Below are 15,868 nucleotides of genomic sequence, written 5' to 3'. Positions count from 1 at the left end.
TGAGTTACACCTTAAAACTCCTTAGATTAGTGGGGAAGCTTAATTCGCTCACCTGGAACATAGTTCCAGGAAGCTTATGGTATGGCACGTCGTCTGTCCATCCACAAACACTTGCAACCTCTTCTCTGAAACTACACACACATTTTCGATGAAACTTCAACACAACTTTCACCAACTGTGATGTACCAAATATTGTTCATACCATTAGAAAAAAACCCATAAAAGCTGAGGTCTAAGGAGATCTATGGAGTGTGGGGGGGGGGATTGCCCCCCAAAATAAGTATTCGCTTTCTTCTCAGAAACTACACATGCAATTCTGATGAAACTTGAACACAATCTTCATCACCCATGATGTCCCAAACATTTTTCACGGCATTAAAAAAAAAGAAAATCCATATGTTTTTTTATCCGTTACATATTTTGTGGGTCATCCACGCCGAACAGTGTTTCCCTGATTTTCTTATCCAGCTGCTACCAAGTGAGCACCCATGGGCATTGCTCCTTTTTTTTTAAAGTTAAACCACTGATTACATACAGGTGAAACCTATAACAATTCTTTTGTAAGCAAACAAATAATTTACTCCTGAAGTGATTTTGGGTTAATTAGGTAAAGTGGTTGAATACTTATGCAACTGCAACTAAGAATCATCTGATTTTTCTCTGTTAATTTAACTTGTTTACATTTTACCTACATGTGATTTTTAGCTTTATCACTTTGGAGTAGTTTGTGAAGACTAGACATTAAGTTTGATTTGAAAGTGCCATGAAATAAGCTCAAGTGGCATCAAAATGTGAAAAACTTGGAGGAGGGTGAATACTTTTGCAGGCCACTGAATAAATTCTTAACCATGTAAAAATTGACATTTTTGTCATATAATAACATGGAAGCTCTCCAAAGCACTAGAGTTATCCACCACATTTATTTAAACTGAAGCAAGCATCACACTTCAAAAATTGACAATTCATACATCTGGTCATTGCAGAACTTATAGCTTCACATCCACATGTGACAAAATGCACAATTAAGCAGAAAATCCAACTACTGTGAATTTCTAGGCAATTTGTGTGGACAGCCATTGTCTAATCGCAGTAATTATAGCAACTGATTGCCCAATTACAAGTGTAGATACGACCTTCAAATAATTGAAATAAAAGTACATTATAGATATTAGATCAGCAAATTCCAAATGAGAATGAAAAAATTAATTAAAGACACCAAAACTATGAACCGATCAATTTTTCGTAATTAGTCTTCACAGTCCGTTGAAGGGTTGAGACAGTATTATAATCGGTCTGCGTGTGTGTGTGTGTGTGTGTGTGTGTGTGTGTGTGTGTGTGTGTGTGTGTGTGTGTGTGTGTGTGTGTGTGTGTGTGTGTGTGTGTGTGTGTGTGTGTGTGTGTGTGTGTGTGTGTGTGTGTGTGTAGATGTGACCCATATATGCGTGTGTTTGCGTCAGTCAATGTATATCGGTCAGTGTTTCCACACGCAGACCAATTTTAATATTGGATCCTGAAGTGAGCTAAAGCAGACATCTATTTTAACCACAAATTGAATTTGTACCTTAAATGTGGATCATGTCAATGATATCCATGCCTGTTCCTGAGTGTGTGTTTGCCTGTCCTTCCTGTGGTTTATGATAAGTTGCAAGGCCTGTGGGCTCGACTTGCTTGGCTAATCAGCCTGGAGGTACGGTTCACCAAAGTTTTCCAATGTAACCTGAACGCTCTGGCCTCTAATTTAAGCACAAGTCATTTTTATATGTTGAATGGGCATCATGTCCAAGTTTAAGACTACCTTCTGGAATCTATATAATACATATTCCTGTGTTGGCTTCACAGTTAAGGTGGTTGGCGTAATATCTTAGAGTCTCGAGTTAAAACCCAAGTTGTGCTTAAATAAAACGAGATGGGTCATCTCAGCCTGTCATCCTTTAAAGATCAGTAAATGGAGTACCTTTTTGAGGGTAAAGAGCTGATCTGGGGGGGGGGGGAATGGGGGAGTAGTGGTACACCCTCATACCGAAGTGGTAGAAACATACCTTCAATGGCACTTAAAAATTGCATCACATGCCATTTTGCACAACAATGAAATGCAATTTTAAAAGGATATGAATTCTTCATCATACCAAAATACGCAATTGGATGTCTCGTCTGTTTGGGTGTCTTTTTGACCACAATACATTCGGTCATTACTTATCCAAACTCAAACTTGACAAGAGAACTAAGGGTCACACAATGGAGGTTGTAGCAACTTCATTTCCTCCCCCTCCCCAAGGGGTTTTTTTTTCCACCTTGGGTGAAATCTGTGTTGCCCTCCCAAAAATCCATTTTGTTTTGGAGACCAAGAAGGTCTTACACTTCAAAGTGAAAACAAGTTTACACCTCAAATCAAATACAAAAACATGCATGAACATTTTGAATGGTGTATATCAGTGTTAAGATAGCTAATCATGGTGTTTTACCAAGGCCACTTCGAACAACAAAAGTAATAACACCAATGATAATAGATAATATTAATGTTATTAATAATAATAATAATACCATTCCTTTCATGCCGTAAAAATGCATAGGGATGCCGCAGCAGTTTCATTGGCAAGGAGTACAGTCCTGGATGGGTCGCCACTCCCACGCAGGTTACGCTGAATGGTTATTACCCCAGTACACTGGTCACTGGTACATATTTTGTTGACCTCAGAAGGATGACAGGCTGAGTCAACCTTACCTGGTGTTAATTTAATGTCCGACAAGGGCTCAAACTTAGGACCCTTAGGTCCCAAGCCAGCCACCTTAACCGTGAAGCCAACACCAAGCTTATTAAATGTTATCACAAAACAATGTTAATGTCCCCCCCTCCACAAAGGGTTTTCCTTCTTGGAGAAACTACGTGTTAACGTGCATAAACAGCTTATTTTGGGGCACCCCTACTGGAAGTAAAAATATTATTAACCACAAACACATATGATACCCTTTTTAAACAATCGCTTCTGCTGTTGAGCACTCAACTGAAAGGGAGTAAATCTGATGTTCTTGAGGCCTGAGTCTCGATCTACTGTAATCGATATTCCCGAGAGAGGATAATAACATGACCATTCCTGACGCTCCCTTCGGAAGTGGATGTACTGGTCTACTTAATGTCAAAATGGGTTGACTAGGGTAGCCAAAAATAAATTTGAGAACTGCTGTCCTCAGGGGTTTCCCATTCATTTTCCTTGAGCCAAACCCATTTCAGTAGAGTTCTGTGAATCAGTGAGGGAGTGAGTCCACACTGGTTCTCAGATCTATTGTAGTCTATGTTCAAAGTGAGGCTCGACATTGCTAAATGATTAGTGTTGTTTTGAGAACGTCATAGTAACTTAACCAGGTTTTTTGGAGTGAAGTGGGGGAAGGGGGAAAATGCAAAAAAAAGTTTAATTCAGACATAATTTATCTACAAATGAAAATGGAAAAACTCATTTTGATATTTAAGGAACTTGGCCAAAATAACTCGAATTGTACAAAACAGTGAAAGAAATTGTTTATATACAAATATATTTATTTAAAGCAATTTGTCAAACCACAACTACACAGTGATTTATTTATTTATTTATTTTTTGTGATGTGAGGCTCATGGAAGAGCTTGTGCATATCATCACATGCAGAACAAAGACATTTGGAGACATCAGTGTACTTTAACATGAATTACAAGGGCATTAGACAATGGACAAACATAAATGATGTATGGGATTTGAACCTACACCATTAGTCAGGTATTCTCATGAGAACATCAACAGGCCAACCCAAGTTATAGAAGCTTCTTTTTTTTGCATTTTGGTTTGACATCCCAATGTCATTAGCATCCAGTTTGGAGGCCTGTTGTTAGCCACGGTTCATTTTCAGGATCTGCAGAAGAGCTTCCTGAACATCTGCATCCATTTCCCCCTGAAAATACAAAGCATTACAACCGTACACACATCAGAAGCTACAACTGGAGCCACAAGTACTCATTTCAATGAGTAGAACCAATTGGCTGACCTTCACAGCACAGAGTAGATGCTTTCGGTAGTTAAGGACAACATTCCTGTGGCGCTCTTCCATGTCCTGCGGCAAAAACAAAACGTTTAATTGATTAACAATGCTGCACATGAACTGAAAAGCAAACAAACAAAAACAAAAAAAACAATCTTGAAGCATCTAAAAAAAAACAAAATATTTTTAAATCCCCAAAAAATGCACCACAAATTTTCAAGAGGAAACTACTATCCTATATCTCACCCTGCACACACTATTACACAATCAGGCTTGATGGCCAACCATCAAGACCCAAAATCTGACCATGGGAGAGCAGTTTGTTCCAAGTGCAGGAGCCTGGATCACTAAGCTATCGGTCCATCTCACTCGAGCCTTGGCATCTCAAGGCAATCACGACTCATAGCATGTCTCTCTGTGTCTGTCTCTAGCGGATGATAATGAACCACAGAAGCACTCAGTCAGTGCAGGCCAACGATTTGATGCACGAACTATGGCACAATAACTCTCGTGGCTTGTAGTAAAATAATTGCTGGGCACTCCCTTTCAACCTGGTGCCCTTAGCTTTTATGTGGTGCCATCCATCATGCAGGAAATGTAGTATGATGCATCCGATTCTTAAATCGGATGAGTAATGATCGTATAGCATAGAACTAAAGAGCAATACCTATTCGAGCATTGAGACTGCAACACATAAAAGCCATTAGCTGAAATAAATTTGCTTATAGCAGAAAATGGGTACAAAAACAATGACCAATGACTGAAGGCAAATGGCACGCAAACCGATTAGGCTGTATTTGGTGAACTTTGCAAGAATTAAGCAGGGATGATAGCAAGAAAGCTTTTCATGGCATGCAAACATCAAAACAAGTTTAAACTTCAAATCAAATCAAATATCTTCTGAAAAACACCCAGGTATCATTAAAAACAACAAAATGCTGAAATAAATAATATTGGAGTTAAAGTAACATGACTAAATAGAACAGCAATTGGTTGAGCGCATACCTCCGCCAGCTGAACGGTTTACATTTTGTATCTTGCTGTTCGACCGGATCTGAACCGAAATCGAATCAGCTTGTTCTCGTCACCAAACCAACTCATCCGCCTAGATTTGTCACAACATGTCCACAACTTTTTGAAATATCATGCAATACAGTAAACCCTCAAATATTACGGGTTCTAATATTGTTGCGGAAATGGGCCCTTAGTGGGTTATTAAATATAGGATTAGCCCAGATCCCCCCTTAAATGCATGTTTAGCCAGGTTGTTCGGTAATCGGACGTTACATGTGTGTCGGGAGGTGTAGCAGTCAATTGTTCATACAGTGGTGGTGTGCCGAGAGGCGTATTCTTCTTCCTTCCCCCTCCTAACCAGCCCCCCCTGGCACCCTGACAGTCAGTAAACAAGACGTGCCAGCAACCCATTGGTGGAGAGCTGCTGCAATCTCGAACGATGGACCAATCACGGGTCCCCGGAGGCGGTCCAAAAGGCCGGCCCCGAAAAGCAAAGTAAGGGACTGCTGTGTCAGTCTGGGAACAGCTTGAGTGAGTGGCATCTGCTTTATGAGGAGTGACTCGATGAGCTGTTGCTCCTCGGCCATGGATTCAGCCTGCAGGACCTCCACAGGTTCATCCTGAGTCTAACCACGGAGCCTCTGACTGTCCTTACTCCCTGCACGGCTCGACACGTCTTTTCATCCCATCGATCCACCTGCGGAGTCCAACACCTCGATTTGGCCGAGTCTGGTGTACAGGCCAGGCCAGGATTCGCATACTGGACCTTGTGAGAAACCAGCTGGAACATACCATAGATCTTCCTCTCCTGTGCCGTCGATCTTACAGGGGCTGGACGCACCGACGCTGCGTGCGCAAGCGGTGCCGATAGGAGGACATCGCGGCCATCTTGCCACACGGCGTGCTCGAGCTGGGCGCTCGAATCTGATGACATTGGCTTGTCACGAGCCGCATTCGTGCCTTTGACACTTTTCCTCTAGTCCATGAGGCATCACCAAGTACTCCGTGTCTTGTCTGCATGTTGGCCAGGCCTAAGGTTTTTCTCGCTAGGGCTCCCTTCGAAACCCGTATCCATAGCTCCCTAGTTAAGAGTGGGTTATAGATTAATTATAACGTTTGTGAATGCTTTGCTTGTGCTGTGTTTTCCTCGATGTGTCCACAATAAATCTGGCTGATTTATACGAAAGTTGCCGCCTTGAATTTATTCGTGCCGTGCTGAGGAACAATCGCTCGATTTGTAAATAAAACCAAAACGGGCTACGGACTGGCAGACTTCGCTCGGTCTCTGACAAACCCAGTCTATAGCCGGGGTCTATATCCCCAACTGGTAAGGGTACTTTGGTATCGTGATCTGAGGCACGTGACCCGAGACCTGTACCGAACTAGCCGGCGTTATAACCCCTGAGACGGCGGTGCTGTTAAGCACCGCTGAATCTTCAACAATATTGCGGGTTTCGACCAATCGAGGAAACCTATTATGTTCCGATTTAGTTATCACAGTCTTTTATTTTGGCCAATCGTGGTTTTTGAGCTGAGGTGAGTCATTGTTTGTGTTTGCGTATACGATTACCTTCGATTATGAGCCTTTTGTTTTTCCTCGCTCACCGTTAATTGGAGTAATTAGACCAGCATCCTGGAATGAAGCTAAATTTAATGATGAATCGTCAAACAGGAAATGACATATGGAGATCCTGTACTACGATATCTACAAGATCTTGTAGAAATACAACAGTAAATAATGGCGACCAGACATTAAACAAAGGACAAAATTAATCGTGCCAAAAGGCAGAGAAAGGTTATGACAATATAATAAAAAAAAATTGAGTTGTGAGATTGGCAAGAAGTGAAAGTGCGGCATCTGTCGGCCACCATTATGAGATCAATGAATCAACTACATGGTAAAACAAATGTGAGTCAAATATCTGTGCAACAGTTCCTGCCAGCGAAGCACAAAAGGCTCATTCAAGTCCCGTGATCATCATGTTGAAAGGATGGAAAAGCGCTCAATGTTTGGATCAAGGACCAAACAGAAAAAAAATGCCTTTGAGTGAACTGGTGTACAAGAGAAACCATTGCAGATTTACTAATGTTTCTATGAGGCAACTGGGACTGAAGGCTACAGTTCAACCATGGCTCATGGAACTAATCGAGGTGAAAGAATTTTTGCCAGAGCAGGTTTTTTAATGCTGAAGAGACAGGATTATTTTGGAATACAATGCCATCTTGTACCTTTCTCTCCAAGCAGGGTAGATTTGCTCTGGATCAAAGTAGCTAAGGATCGTTTTAACCTTCTTCTATGTGGCAATGCAGCAGGTGACTTTGTCGTGCTCCCAAAGCTGTTGCGAACAGCCATCGCAAGTTTGACATCCAATTCTTTCTAGCCTCCACCCTTTCCCCTTTAACAGCATCATCATCATCCCGAGGTAATTTTCTCTAAACACGGCAGAGTACAGGTCAAACAAATACATAATAGGTTTACCCTCATCCATGTCACTGTTTTGTAATAAACTAGCAGAGTATCTGTTGTAATAAACTGGCAGAGTATCCATCCCATGGACAATCTTGGTCCAAGCATGCAACACGTTTTTCTGATGCATACCTTTTTTTGGGTGGTCGATCGGCAATTAACAGCTCTGATTAGGCAAAAAAAAATTTTTTAACCCGGGTTACGTGCATGGAGCAAAAACATACCTTCTACTTATTATTCAAAACACCTCACTACACTGGAAAACATGGGGACAGGAACACTGTACTGTAAAGGGTGGGACGTAATACCCTCCCCCACATGGAGGCGGCGCTGCACGATACACATTTACATAGAGAATTTGCAGCCCACCCACCCACCCTCAAGACCACTGGCAAAGATTAAAAAAAAACAACGCTATACATTAACTGAGACCATGCTGATCCCATGTAGCTAGTTTGTATGTAATCAGTCGAGAACTGTCGAAGTAGGACGACAAACAAACAAAAACACAAACACTGGTCCATTAATTATAGTAATGATTGAAGTCGTAAACTCGTGTTTTTGCTTCATTTTCACTATTTATTGCATTTTCATGTTTATATAAATGTTAACATGATTTTATATATATAGATAGATAGATGGAAAAATTATTACACATTTATTTCAATTGCGATGTGTATATTTCTGGCTACCACCGATATTCCTCTACATTTCCTCAAAGCCCAGGAACTGATCCCCCCCCCCCTTTCCCATTGGCCCTTGGTTTTCACAATTGCAGTTTTAACTATCGCAGTATTTTCCAGGAACCTAACCCCATGATATTTGAAGGTTTACTGCATATCGTTTTTGGCCCCATCTCTCAATGGTGAAGAATCACTTAAAAAAAAAAAATTAACATTTTCGGATCCAGATCTGGGTTTGGATCTGAACCAAAATCAAATTGGTTTGTCCTTGTTGCACACCCAATCTGTCCACCAAGTTTCATCTGAATTGTTCATAACCTTATGAGATATCGTGCTATTTATCGATTTTAGCCCCATCACTCAATGGTGGTGAATCACTTAAAAAAATTCTAGTATGCGGATTTGTATCCGGACCATCACCAAAATCTAATCAATTCATCCTCGCCACCAAACCTCCACCAATGTTCAGCAAAATCTGTCCACAGCTTTTTTTTTAGATATCCTGCTCACCAACAAACAGACAGACAAGAGTGAAAGCATAACCTTCCATCCACCTTCGGTGGTGGAGGTAACAATGAGAAAGGGGAACAAAGAACAGAAAGAGGAGAAAGAGGAATAATAATTCAGAAAGTTATGCAATAGTTACAAGAAAAGTAATTTATTATTAAATGAGCCTTTTTGCGGTCATTGAAACAGTGCAAGATGTAAAATTGATTTTGGGTAAGCATTAGGAGTTGGTATCGATCCTCCAATTATCGGGTGTGTCCCATTAGCACACCTGACATGTAGGATGCAATCATGGATAGTGAAGCATAAATAAAGGAAGAAGATTGACAGTTTTGATATGTGGTGCTGGAGATGAATGTTAAAAATTCCCTGGACTGCAAGAAAAACAAAAATCAGTACTTGAGTAAATTTAGCTCTCAATGTATATTCGAAGCGCTGATGAAAAAATAGAAACCGTCATATTTTGGACACATGCGTGCAGGAAACGAACATCTGGAGAAGGTTGAGAAGGAATAAGAGGAAGAGGCAGACCTTATATGTGCTGGATTGATGGGGGTAAAGGTCGCAATCAAGCTGTCCATCTCTATGAGAGATTTGGGAAGCAGTGCAACATAGGAATGTTTCGATAAATCTGATCATTAATGTCACCAGAAGTCGGACACAACTCGACGGAACTGGATGGAGGGATGACACCTAACATTGGCTGTAATACCAGCTCATGCTTATGTTTGAGCTGATGTTACATACAGTCAATGGCCAAATGATTTACTGAATCTGCTCATATTCTACTGTATGCACAACCTCATCATTGTGCTTCAATGACAATGGGTCAAGTGGGTGTTCCACATCACCATGGAGATACAAGAAGAGGCCACCAGGGAGAAGATCTTTATCTATCTATAATTCCAGCAATCTCTGTGTGTGTCTGTCTGTCTGTCTGTTTGTCTGTCTGCGACCGCCGTTTCTCGACGACCGCCAGTCCGATCTCATTGAAACTTGCCAGGAATATTGCCGGGGACCCGCGGATGTGCCTTTTCGAGGTTTGATATCGATCGGGCAAGTGGTTCCCAAGTTACGGCCATTTTACTGCTTTTTCAGTGTTGAAAAGGTGTATATATGGCAGCTGAAGGTGTCGTTCCACTTTCTCACCTTATCATGCCAATTTTTTTCCCAAATTATTAATAACCGGATGACCACCGGTCCGATCGGATTGAAACTTGCCAGGAATATTGCCGGGGACCCGCGGACGTGCGTTTTCGAGGTTTGATATCGATCGGACGAACGGTTCCCAAGTTACGGCCATGTATCTATGAACCAATGACAGGACACGGTGCTAGGACATCACGAATGACGTCACAATTAATGTAACTTTAATTAATAAATTTTTTTTGAAGGATTGACGTCACAATTATTCTTCTTAGTTTGGTATGACGTCACAATCGACACTGGGGACCTGGGTATGTGCCATACCTGGGTATGTGCCAGACTCCAAAGGTTTGATTATTATTCAAATTATTAATTAATCCCAAGGTTTGAATTTTCCCGAGGGAAACAGCTGTTTCCCAAAGGTTTGAAAGCTGTTTTTTCCCAAGGTTGGAATTAATCGTTGTGCTTGGTAGACATTTGTGAATATATTTACAGAGAGAGGGACGAGAGAGGAGGGGGAGAGAGGAGGAGGGAGAGAGGAGGAGGGAGAGAGGAGGGGGGAGAGAGGAGGGGGAGAGAGGAGGGGGAGAGAGGAGGGGGAGAGAGGAGGGGGAGAGAGGAGGGGGGGAGAGAGGGGCAAGAGAGAGGGGAAAGAGAGGAGAGGGAGAGAGGAGGGGACAGAGGAGGGGAGAGGGGGCGAGAGAGAGGAGATGGGGGAGAGAGGAGGGGGGAGAGAGAAGGGCGAGAGGGGGGTCAGAGGGGGGCAAGAGAAGGGAGAGAGGAGGGGGGAGAGAGAAGGGCGAGAGAGGGGGTGAGAGGGGGAAGAGAGGGGAGGGAGAGAGGAGGAGGGGGACAGAGGAGGGGGAGAGAGGAGGGGAGGGAGGGGGAAGAGGGGGGCAAGAGAGGGGAGGGAGAGAGGAGGGGGGGAGAGAGGGGGCGACACAATTCTTCTTCTTCGTTTTATAAGACGTCACAATTGATGCTGGGGACCTGATACTGCAGGCACGAAGCTGCACATACTGGCACACACCTACGGGCCCGCACTAGTATTCACAATACGCATAAGCAGAAGCCTCTTGCATGCATCATCTGCCAAGGATGATCTTCATTGAGATTTTTGTCGACTTCACCAAGTATTCCCATGCACTGCCAAAATTAGGTGCCTAAAGTGGGTTGTAATATTTGACCCTCTGCTTTGAGAGTCTATTTACTAAAAACTCTGATTAGTCTGGTGTGTTTTCTTATGATAAATATACCTTCAGGCAATAGAAACTGAATGTCTGGTCATTCAACTCCGGAGCATTACCGTGCTAACACCAAAAATGTCATTATTTTTGATGCATGCCAAGTGAAAAAAAAGGAAAATCACATTTTCTGCTCCTGCGATATAAAAATGGGCCCACGGTGCACATGTTGCACTGAAATGATGCTTACACATATCCTCAACCGAAGCTGGGGGTCTACAGTATATTAGCTGGTAACTTTTTGCAATTTCGGAAGTACACATTCCTGACCACAATCATTCATCTCAGCTTTGTTCTACCTTATCAGTGGCCTGCGTAGCTCCGAGTCAGATCAGTAGAATCAATTGTTACTATTGCTGTCGACTTCATTCAGCTGACCTTCAAGCAATGAACCATCACAAAACACGAATAAGTCCACTTCAAGGCAGCACCAGCCTTGATGTATGCTGCATATTTGGAGAAACGGGTGAATTGACAACCCACCGCTCTTCTTGGCATTAAATATGCATGAGGAACATCACACCAAGGTAGTCGACCTCGATTAATGATCAAGAAAAAAAAAGAGGATCCACAAATTCAATATATAATGGGAGAAGCAGACTTTGTTCTGTGGTGTTGGCAGTGGATTGAGACACTGATGAATTGCTCAATCAATGTACATTCCTTTATAATCCAGAATCATTGGCACAGGTAGGCAACAAAATGGTTGAAACCATTGCAGACTGACTAAACACATGCATCTGCAGCCATGAGTCATGACCATGGGTGCTTGTAGAGAAGCATCAACTGATGGAAGACCACAAAGAGAAGAGAAGCTCAATCAATCCAGCCACCGTCTGCCACCCCGTGAGTATCAAACACAAATGGGGTGTGCAGAGCCATGAGAGAGTCCTCAGACTCCTCTCAAACTACCAATTGTATCAACTCGACTGTACCACAATATCCAAATTACCAAATAAACGTAACTTTTGGAGATACAAGAAAATTTAGAGAAAATAAAGTTGCTAATGTCCACTCAACTCTATACATGCGTGTATATATATATATATATATATATATATATATATATATATATATATATATATATATATATATATATATATATATATATATATATATATATATATATATGTCTGTCTAAATCTTCTTCTTCTTCTTCTTTCGGCTGCTCCCGTTCGGGGTCGCCACAGCGGATCATCCATATGAACCGCATTGTGATTTGGCTGAAATTTAATCTTACATTTTATGAAATGTATTTGGCTTAAACATTATTTATCTTAAATTTAAAGTACAAAATCGTTTTTCATTTTGTCAACCACAATCAATCCATCATCGCAGTTCACTGACCCAGAGCAAGTTGGGAGTGATGACCTGATAATGCACAAACTTTCACCACTCCAAGGAAAAAAAACTTCTGTTTTGGCAAAATACAGTAATTTTAAAACAAGCTACAGGGCACTCACAACCAGCTTCTGCCGTGTGACAATGAGTTGCCGCTGCAGAGTGTCAGCCTGTAGAGACTTGCGTGTACCAGCCGAGTGACATGCAAGCTGAGACAAGCTGTGCACTGCCCCACGTAGCCGACTCATCTCGCACTGCAGATCTTCCACCTGTGTAGAATCACAATGTGAGAGTGGGGTAGGGCCAAAGTGAGTGTTTTTTTTTCTTGCAGATCAGTGGCATTAAATCCACTGTCATATCAAGTAATAATCAGAGGTTTAAAGGTCCTGCAGTTTATCCACCAAGAAAAAGACTATAGACCCGTTTTTGCTTCACATTGGCATCAAAAGAAGCCAAAAGGGCCCATCAAAATGGAGCATCGATAATATATCTACTTTGGGACTTTCAAGCTTCCCACCCAGGCCACTCACTGTATGGTTATGTCAACTTGTAGGTCAGAGTGGCGAAAATATATGGCATCTCATCCCCAAATTTGATCACACATCGTCATGCAGCCTTTTTTTCCAAATCGTGAAGCCATGAAAATGTGAAAGTATCTTCCTCTAAGCTTCAAATCTGTGTTGATGAAGTATCATTAAACACAAAGCCACATGCTGTTGTATTACCATTTCCCACACAAATAGAAAATATTTCAACTCGTTCAAACCTCATGATGAGAGCATGATGATCTCACAAAATTGTGTGAAGCAATTCCATCAATTGTTCACTTAATTACAAACAAGCGAGGCTCAATACGTGAAGAAAAAGTTTGCTATTTACGTGCAACACAATTCCTCAAAACAAGCTCATTTGCATGTAAATGGAGAAGAACTGTGTTGCATTTGCTTTATTGCCACGTATGGTCAAAATGTCAAAAGCATCTAGACAACACAAACATCTCGACAAATTACACTTTTGAAAAACAGCCTTGCATGTACTTGATAAAACAGACATTTTTACAATGAAAGATGTATCATTTTTCTGAACCCAGTCATTAACGTCACTTTTTTTTGGCATTTAACCGAGTCTGATCGGCTCAAACCAATCTCATTTAACAAAATCCGATTTAGACAGATGGATATTAAAGGCCGAGAATGATATCACATTATCATGTTTGAAGATTTTGCAATGATAACTTTTTGAATCATGGTGCAGAAGAACTGACAAAGACAAATCAACAAATATTTCATTTGGGAAGTCTTTTGCCTTATCTTCAGTAAAAAGAATCCACTAGATGTCACCAGATCATTATTATTAAATAACGAATCATGTGGGTTGTATGGCTGATGGGATGTACCTCGAGGTACTCAAATTTGAGCTCTCTGGCCTGGGTTCGAATCTCGACCCAACTATATACTGTCAAAATGGTGTTTTGAGGGCTGTGTGATTCATTAATCCTGCATGCTATCTATCAGAAGGATGTTAAGCTGCAGCACCCATCTGATAGCACAGTGGACATGAAAGATTCCTTTTATTTTGTGAAGAGCACATGAGCTATCGCTGGCATCCGAGCTAAACCAAATTCCTGCCTTGACTGCTTGGGAGGCATTGGAAAACTTCCCAGCATACCCCTAATCCAGGAGTAACATCAGCGGCACTGACACTGCCAATAATATTGTGCATTTTATTAACTGAAGGATTACAAAAAAACAAAAAACAAAATCAGAGTGTATCGTCATAGTAACTTTCAATATCATCACAAACAAACAGGAGTAAGCTTTGGGATTGTACTGATTGTTTGAGAACAGTATTGAGTGCAGGTGCTACCTATAATGCCAGTGGGAATTCAGATCATGAATTATGCTCTGCACAATGCGTCAGTGCTGCCGATGCAGTTTCTATGGCTCAGGTTACATTCCTGGATGGGTCCCACTCCTCTACAGTAAGTCAGGGCAGGAATTTGTTATTTGTTCATGGAGCCAGCAATACCTCACATACTCTTCATGAAAGACACCGTGGGATCTTTACTGTCCACCAACTAATGCTGGCAGATGGGAATGCACACACATTGATGAATCACCAATGAGAATTGGAAGGGAAAATAAATTGAGGCATATGGGTACATGAGTTAAAGAAACACGAAAGATCACTGGAAATTATCAAGTTGTCCACAATATGAATTTTCAACATTGATTTTTACTTTAAGAGTGCTTATCCATCAGTGTAAACAGAGCATTAGTGAGGTGGAATCATTTGTATTCAAATTAAAAAAAATAATGATAATTAATAATAATAATAATAATAATAATAATAATAAAAAGCCATTCCAGGCACATTCAACACAATGATATTTGTGAAACGACCGGAACTTCAGTCTTTTCAAACCATCATACAATCTTCACTAGATTTTTTATCAAGGTTGAAGAGGTCCAGGCAATGAGAGGTCAAATCATGTATTCAAAGTGACAACTTCTCAAAAGTATATGGATCCCTGAGAACTGTAATTTCCAAAATTTCATCTATTTTTAATGAATCTTTCAGCACCTTTAGACAACGCTTGGAAAAAACAAGATTGAATTGAATAAAATCTTGACATTAAAAATAAATATATTTTTGTTGTGTAATCCCAACCCCACTCCCCCCCCCACCCCCACATACACTCAAAAGGTTAGACTCCTTTGGGACAAAAGATGACAAATACAACCTGCCTCCATTTTTCACAAAATTGTTGATGACATTTGGAACCATTCATCCAAGATTGCTGAGCAGAATTGTGTCAAGCGTGATAGTATTTGAGGGTTTTGATGACATGGTCTAACACACCCAATTTTTTTTTTCGATTGCAGGAAAACCGGAAAGATTGTCTTGATTGACACTTTCATCAGTTCAGCAATTTTCTTGAGTGATAACTGAGCTGTTCCTGCTATCAATCCCCTTAAACAAACATTCTCATCGAACCTCTGTTTCCACATGTTGGGAAGTGAACAGAATCCTCTTTATATATGCTAACTAATCTTATATATTATTTCTGAGTTTGTGGTTTCATGTCGCGCTATCATCGACTTTGTTCTGCGCTCGAGTAATGTGATATTCGGCTTACATGATCTCAAAGACCATATGAGGTGCATGGTACAAAAAAGTAAATGAAATGGTTCTTAAACAGTGAAATCGTATCTTATATATTATTTCCGAGTCTGTGGTTTCGTGTCGCACTATCTTCGACTTTGTTCTGCGCTCGAGTAACGTGATATTCGGCTTACATTATCTCAAAGACCATATGAGGTGCATGGTACAAAAAAACGTAAATAAAATGGTTCTGAAACAGTGAAATCGTATTCCACATACTGCATTAAAGTAAAATTACTACTGATACTCTGCATCAGTTCCTTTCTCAAACACACCCACCCCAACATGTCGTGCAG

The 15,868-nt window shown here is 41.1% G+C and overlaps 1 protein-coding gene across 2 annotated transcripts in view; it reads right to left on the bottom strand.

Moving 5' to 3' along the window:
* Positions 1-901: 901 nt before the first annotated feature.
* The window catches only part of LOC147017015 (uncharacterized), a 99,288-nt gene continuing 84,321 nt past the window's right edge, over positions 902-15,868 (bottom strand). For both annotated transcript variants that reach the window (XM_085846354.1, XM_085846355.1), the window contains 3 exons: positions 12,530-12,676; positions 4,012-4,077; positions 902-3,918 (listed from right to left, as the gene is read on the bottom strand). In XM_085846354.1, coding sequence (XP_085702480.1) covers positions 3,856-3,918; positions 4,012-4,077; positions 12,530-12,676 — 276 coding nt within the window. In that variant the 3' untranslated portion in view covers positions 902-3,855. The remainder of the gene's footprint in view (positions 3,919-4,011; positions 4,078-12,529; positions 12,677-15,868) is intronic.

This window comes from Eptatretus burgeri, chromosome 11 (assembly GCF_056783735.1).
Source record: "Eptatretus burgeri isolate ZD-2024b chromosome 11, Ebu_testis_v1, whole genome shotgun sequence".
NCBI lineage: Eukaryota > Metazoa > Chordata > Myxini > Myxiniformes > Myxinidae > Eptatretus > Eptatretus burgeri.
This window is presented reverse-complemented; position numbering and strand designations above follow the sequence as displayed.